The following is a 7,567-nucleotide window of genomic DNA, read 5'->3' on the forward strand; positions in this document are numbered from 1 at the left end:
GCCCCCGCGGGGGGCGCCGCCCCGCCGCGGCAGGGGGCGCCGCACACGTGGTACGCCCCGCTTTCATGTTATCAATACGGGGCAATGGGAAGGGGAGGGGGGAACCCCCCCCTACTGTCGGCCTTTCGGAGAATGGAACAGGCCACGCGGCCTGGGAGCCCCGGAGCCTGCCGGGAGTTGTAGTTCCCGTTGGGCGGTCACCGCGGAGCCGGCGTTAACAAACACGGCGAGGGGAAACAGTGCTGTGACACGGCCTGGGGCGAAGAGCCCCGTTACTGCAGCACGAGGAGGCTGGGAATGCGTTACTAGCAATCTAAGCAAAAGCCAGCAACGTGCGTAAGTTAGGATTGGAGCCTTAAGTCTTGCATTCAGCTTGGCAAGGATGTCCTACATTCGGCTGAACACTTTATTGAAAATAACACTGAAAAAGATCAGCGTGACTTTGAAAGACTGGATTTTTGTAGAAGCGAGGTTATAATTTTACCCATGTAGAAACTCTCTTACTAAACCACATAAACATACAAAGATGAGACCCTCACATAGCTTCAAAAACACGGAGCCCGCATTTGAACTGATGGAAAAATTGGGTTAGCCATCAGCCAATAAAAATATGTACAATGCCACTGTAGCTCATGCTGTTATTAATGGCAAAATAATGCTATATTGCTTGGCGGCTACAGACTGTGCCCGAACTGCTCTGAAAGCTTCAGAAGTTGGATATGCCCTGAGACAAGACATGGGCTAAAGGTAAGGAATGGAAAACTGGAACGTAGTCACCATGTGTTTTTTTAAAAAATGGAGCCCATGCTTTTCAAGGCAAATACTTAACACATTTTTTGCAGAATTTACTGCAGATCCATTTCTTTTTACAAAAACACTGGCATCTCTCATGCGTTTAATCTTGGGAAAATGAACCAGTTGTAAATCCTGAGCCTATAGAGAGCCTGAATAAAAGTAAAGCGAGAGATGCACCACCGGGAACAACGGCGCGCCTCCCGCTTTTCCCCTGCCCCAAACACCGCACCGCTCTCCCTCCCTCCCTCCGGCAACTGCCTCTCGCTGCCGGCGCCATCTTTTCTCGCCCCGCCCCACACCGCCGGACTGCCGGCCCCCGGGAGGCGGGACTTCCGGCACTGCCGTTGCCGCGGCAGCCGAAGGGGGCGCGGCCGGAAGTGGCTGCGGCGGGGTCGAATTCGGCGGCGCCACGTCTGGCGGGTGCGGGCTGCGCTTTCCCCTCCTCCCTCGGCGGGGCGGCGGCGGCGCTGTGGGAGCCGCGCGGCCAAACCCGCGCCCTCGCCTCTCCCTCGGCGGCCGGTTCGCAGCGGGGCCCCGGCCGCAGCGGCCGAGCGCAGCGACATGTCGGACCTGGGGGACTGGTTCCGGAGCATCCCGCTGATCACCCGCTACTGGTTCGCCGGCTCCATCGCGGTGCCGCTCATCGGCAAGCTGGGCCTCGTCAGCCCCGTCTATCTCTTCCTCTGGCCTGACGCCTTCATCAACCGCTTCCAGGTAGGCGCCGCACTACCGGTCCCGGCGTGCCTTGCGGCGCCCGCGCCGTAGAGAGCCTAGGTCGGGGGCGCGCTCGGCATTCTGGGAGTTGTAGTGCGTGGGCGGCCGGGCTGGGCTGCAGGCGGCAGGTCGGTCCCCCACCCCCGCTCTGGTGGCGTCTCTGGGAGGGAGTCACGCACTGGGACAGCCCTCATGAGCGAGCCCGTTGCCTCCAGGAGGAAGCTGGGCCTGCCTTCCTGCTGGGCCTGCCTTCCTGCTTAACCTGTACACAGCCTGCGGGCTGGGCACCGCTTAGCTAGTCCTCTGCAGCCCCGAGGCGCCCCAAGGTGACACAGGCAGTGGTGCTCAGCCCTGTCCAGGGCCCTTGGCGAGCAGGAAAGGGGCAGTTGCCTGTGAAGGGCTTCGTAGTTTGGCTTGTAACCCATCCTGTTGCACCCCTTTCCTAGGTACTTTTTTTAGGGTTGTCCTCTTGGCTGTCACTGGCTGTTCCTGGGCGCTTGGTGGACTCCAAGTGACTTGCCCAGCCTTGCTTAGTCTGTAAAGGGATCGTGTGTGTACGACCCCGTGAAAGGCAGGTGCAGAACTGCCCTGAACCTGAGGTGCTTTTGGAAATGTTAAGGCAGAGCTAGTGAAGTGCATTTTATATACCTTCGTAGAGTTTGTGTTATTACTTGGAGTTTAAAATTGGAGATTGTCAACTTCTGTGCTTATGGTTGATGTAGTTTAACACTGACGTCCTGGAGTTTCAGACATGCAGTGCTGTTGCATGTATTAACAATGATGAGGGTGGTTGCAGTCTGGACATAGAATCTTTTTTTTTTTCCCCTTGTGTTGGGAGGTTAAAATTTTGCTATTTTGGTTTGCACATGGTTAGGATGTGGAATGCCTGGTTGAATCAAAGTGGAAAGTGAAGAAAAAAATCCCAATCCTTAAGATTCTATCRTCGTGCTCCTTATACATACAGCGGAAAAAAAAATGCAAAAAAAAMCAAATAAGCAACTCTTTCTGTAGTCTGTTTCATGACTGTCCCCTGAATTTACTATCTTAAGTGACTGTCTCTTTCTGTAGTTCCGTTAATGCTTCTTGAGTTATGGTGTTCAGGATCCTAATATGTTATTCTGAAATGGTGCACGCTAAAGTGCTGGTTCATTCGTAAATGGGTAGATGTTTTCTGTCCCTGCTACCTGCTGCATTGCTGATGTCTGTACCTGATACTGATAGTTGAGAAAGTCTCTAAAGCAGGTGCAAAATGCTCAGAATAGTATGTGTTGCTATCTGGAAATGTATACTAAAGGCTATGGTGTGAAGTCCTTACGGAAGATTTGCTCCTGTACAAGTTGGAATGGGTGCCATATGGATGCCTTTAAAACAGGTAGCATCATGACAAGAATCTCTTTCTTGCACTGCAAAAGGTGCTCAGTACTGTGGAGATGACCTTAAAATTGTGTGTGATTTCTGTTGCAATCTTGATAGCTTTGCTGATCAGATCATAAAAGGAAAATCCTGTAAAGGCTGCTGTAGCAGCAAAAATGGATACTTGGACTATTTATCTTTTAATCTACTCCTTAATCTTCCACATAATTGGTAACAAATGAAATAAAAAGACTGTACATTTGAATTTATTCTACAGTGTATAAAAGTGAGCTCCTTCTCTTTTGATCTGGACAGATCTGGCGTCCGATAACTGCGACTTTCTTCTTCCCAGTGGGACCTGGAACAGGATTTCTCTATTTGGTGAATTTATACTTCTTGTATCAATATTCGTCACGATTAGAAACAGGTATGTTATCCGTTAAGTTGTATGCATGTGGTAAACGCTGCCCGGAATTAATAGTGACTTAGTATTGCCAGCTAGAGCTTCTGTTGGTTTGTGGAGGCAGGCACATGGCTGATTGGACAGGATTATGGCAAAATTGGCTCATCTCTGTGCCCACGTACTCTGGTCAATGGGAAACTGCTCTGAAAACTGGTTGGTGTGACCGGCTCTTTTCCTTTGGAAGGGAGCTTATTCATTTGGGATCTAAATGTGACGCTTCTCCTGTGAATACAGCCTGGTGCTTCCAGCTGTTGGAATTCAGGAATTGAGAATAAAAGACAACTTTGCCTCAGTTCTGCTGTGTTTGATTCCTTTAACACGGAAGTATGCTAAAACATATATAACAGCAGGTGTATTCATCTTGAGAAAATAACAATATCATTTTTGGCAAGGATGCTTACCTGTGTTCTTCTGTAGTTTGACCTGAGTTGAGAGAAATCCTGTACCTTTCTGTCARATAGAAATGTTAAAAAGTTAGGAAACTAGTTGGACTTCAATTTAGAGGAAGAAAYTGGGAGCAGAAAAAAGGAGATCAGATTATGGAGAAAAGCACAATTTATGAAAAAAGCATCGTTTTGATAGTCTCAAGAGATTGTTGTTAGAAGGTAGCTTCAAAACTGGTTTCATTGTGTTGCACATTCCATTAAGGCTTGGCAAAAATTATTTCAAAGGAGATAAATAATTAAGCTAAAGTATTTACAAAGCTGAACTCCTCCTGAAAGCCCTTATGAAGAAGAACTTCTGTRTAGTTTTAATGAAGTCTTAGAGCTGATGGTATAAGTGGCAATGCATAGAAAGATGATGTTTGGGTAGGCAGAGAAGAGCTCCACAGTAAATCTGTCTTCCAGAGAGTATTGTAAAATCCCTTTTTTTTTTTTTTTTTTTGTCATGAGAACAGTAGCAGGGAAAGGGAGGAAATGCAGCCATGCTGCCAGATTGGATTTAAATATTTGCTTTTTCTTATCAAGTAGTAGTTTTAGAGCTAAAAACAGTCCCCCTTTCTCTTCTCTTGTACTATGTTATAGACATGTGCATGCAAGAGAGTATGGCAGTTACGACATTCTACTGTGCAAAGCTATGTGTAGTAAGAGTTGCTTATTAATACATTGTAAGGCATCACTGGTAATACTAAAAAATCTTCTAGGTGTCTATGCTACAGCACAAGTGTCAGGAAAGGAACTGGATTCTTTCAAGAATAAATTTGCACTCTTGCTGTGTGCATCTGGAGTTTGAAACTGGGAAGTCATCTGATGTGTTTTTGTTTGAACTAATGCATGTCACCTCTCTATTAATGGTCATTTTTCTTGGTATAAAAAGTTTTTAATTAGGTCAGTCCTTCCCTTTCTTCCAAAAAAAAAAAAAAAAAAGGTTTGGCTCCTGTAGTTATTGAAGTGGGAGGTGTGCAAGTTGCTTTTAATGTATTTACAGGTTGGAATCAGCAGAGATCTCTGTTTCCCTTTGTCGGTGAAAATGAGGAAGTGAAAGATTTTATTTTCAGGGTTGTACGTGGCTTTTGAGCACACACTAATGTTACATGTTAACTTCAAATTTATGTGGGGAGGAGATTTAGCTGTAAAAATACCCATACAGTTCTGTACTGTGCTTGTGATGTTTTCCTAATGAGCTGACCTCTGGCTTCCTGAGGAAAATGAGATTGAYGTGTTTTGTCTTGCTTCTGTTGCTGAAGAACATAACAAATACCAGCAGAGAAACCAAAATGGGCATACGCGGAGATTGCTCAGTGGCAGCGTGAATGAGGAGGCGAGCAGTCTGCAGCTCTTCCCCRATGCCCAGGCTGCGTTCTGGGCCCCACGGATGGACCCAGGGGGCTGGAGCCCACCTCATCCCTGTGCTCAACCAACTCATTACAGCAAAGAGCTTTCACAGCTTGGTAGTCTGTCACCTCTTGTGAGTCTGTAGCTCAGTTTTCTCAGGTATTAAATGGAAAAAAGCAACTTAAACACTTTATCTAGGAGATTATTAACAAGAATTGAAAAATGAGAAGTGAAAAAAATGGAAGGAAAAATATTTCCTTTATTTCCTTCATATTCTGCTATGCTGGAGTTTCTATAGAGTTAGTCAGCTTCCTCTCTTTATTTGCTGAGATTTGTTGTATGGCAACAGTAAGGAGAAAACTTCAATTCATGTAGCTCTCCAAATTTAAACTTTATAAAATATATTTTTGAAGTGACCCTCCCTCCCCCAACTTGTGTGTCTAAACTTAAATAATAAAATGACTGAAATATCAGTTTTGCTTTACATAGGCTGAGTTACTCTAGCTGTTATTTTAAAAAAAAAGTTAATACTGAGGGTATTTTTTTGTTTGTTTTTTTTAATTTTGGGGGCATATAAAATAGTTGTAGGAAACTAAATAGTGGTAGCGTTAAACAGTGCCCCTCTTTTCAGCTTGCCTCCTTTGACAGTGGAAATCCCTAGGCATTTTGATGTTTTATTTTGTGTAATTCAGCTTGTGTAATTCAGCTTGTTTCTGGTGCATTATGCTTGTTACTATATTTTGGGTRTATCTCACTAGTATTCTTGGGCTATATTAGAGTTAACAGGAATTGTGCTCAAATGCTGAGGTCTGTGATAACAGACTTACCAGAATCTGAAAGAGTGGGAGCTTATGATTTTCATGTTTACAAGGGGTTGTTGTGGGTTTTGGTTTTTAACAAAAATCTCCTGAAAAATGCTGATACATGTTCAGAACTGGAAACAAGCTTGTAAGAAGGAACAGTGCGCATGTATACATGCACATGCATACTCTTCTGTCACATACATTAACTCTTCTGGAGTCTAAAAATAGTCATATCTCTTGAGCCTGACTAGATGATGCAAGAAAGATGTAAGTTGGCAAAGAAAGGACTAGTTTTCCTATGACTTCATAGTTAACCTTTGTGTCTCTGCTTTTGCTGTGTAACTGTATTTGCTTACTGTGTGCTTCCAACTGGTAACTCCTTAGGAAGGACTGGATCCAACCCCATTAAGTCTTACGAAGTTAAATCCACTTACCTCCAGAGTTAACTTTTTTTTTTTAACGTAGAGCTGATGTGTGCACATGCAATGCAATAGGCTGAATGTCTTAGTTTCCAGTCCTGTAGGTTGTTCCATTATAAGCCTATTTAAAATAAATAATTAAAAAAACAAAACCAACAAAACCGTAAGCTACAGGCTGTATTTAGGGTAACTGTTACTATCTGAGTTTTTCTTAAACTCCTAAAAGTAAAACAGGTAAGGAGGATGATCCACAAATGTTAGCTTGCCATAATGTGTCCCTTGCATGGTGTTGGTCACGTTCATCAACCAGCTGTACTATTAAGTTCGTTCCTACCAACATCCTCAGAAAAGATGCTCTGGATAAGCAAGGGAGAGCTTACTTGTAAGCGGTCTTAAGGCAGTGTTTGTGTAGATGGAAATCAAAAGAACCCGAACAATTCTGTGATTGCGATATACTACATTGTTATCCAGGGTAGCTATTTGAAGAATCGAGGCAAAATAGTAATTTCTAGCTGTCTGCCAACTTAGCTGGTTACTTGGGCACAGAGCAGAGTTTGTGGACCTTTAATTTAGTGGACCTTTATTATATAAATGTGTTGGAAGGAGTCTTGATTTTTTCATCATTTTCAGTGCCTTGCAAGGGTTTTTCTAATGATTCTTCTTATTTACAGGTGCTTTTGATGGAAGACCAGCAGATTACATGTTCATGCTCCTGTTTAACTGGATCTGCATTGTTGTATCCTTCTGCTTATTAAACTTCTGGAATATTTCGGTTCTCCTATTTCTACTTGGAAATATGTTCAAAGACCAGGTTTTATCAACTAACAGTTTTAAAAATGTAGTGAGAAGAAGTAGTGAGTGACTTGGAGGGAGAATCTTAATAAACGTACTAATAAAGGTTTGTAATTTGGGGACTAGAGTTCTGCTTACATAATGCTCTGCTTGTGTTGCACGAGCTTCCATCGTGTTCACTGTATTGCCTCGACTAACCACTTCTGTGGATTGCCATATGGGCTAGGAGCCCGTGGGCTAGTACATGTAGTGTGTTTAAGATGGCGGGTGTAAACAGGTCTCATCTTTGCTATTCCCTGAATTGGAAATTCAAGGGTACCTCATGGAGAGATACGTCACCTGCTGGTTACAAGTTGGCTAAATCTGTGAAAGCAGTGTTGCTTTTGGCAGAGCGAGCACAAATTGAAACACAGGAAATTTCATTTAAATGTTTAAAAACAAGAAACCACCCTC

General features: G+C 44.2%; 1 protein-coding gene across 1 annotated transcript in view; it reads left to right on the forward strand.

Moving 5' to 3' along the window:
* Window positions 1–1,183: 1,183 nt before the first annotated feature.
* DERL1 (derlin 1) overlaps window positions 1,184–7,567 on the forward strand; it is a 15,210-nt gene continuing 8,826 nt past the window's right edge. The window contains exons 1-3 of the mRNA XM_026074646.1: window positions 1,184–1,509; window positions 3,178–3,289; window positions 6,994–7,058. Coding sequence (XP_025930431.1) covers window positions 1,357–1,509; window positions 3,178–3,289; window positions 6,994–7,058 — 330 coding nt within the window. The 5' untranslated portion in view covers window positions 1,184–1,356. The remainder of the gene's footprint in view (window positions 1,510–3,177; window positions 3,290–6,993; window positions 7,059–7,567) is intronic.

This window comes from Apteryx rowi, unplaced genomic scaffold (genome assembly GCF_003343035.1).
Source record: "Apteryx rowi isolate R43461 unplaced genomic scaffold, aptRow1 scaffold_394, whole genome shotgun sequence".
NCBI classification, from domain to species: Eukaryota; Metazoa; Chordata; class Aves; order Apterygiformes; family Apterygidae; genus Apteryx; species Apteryx rowi.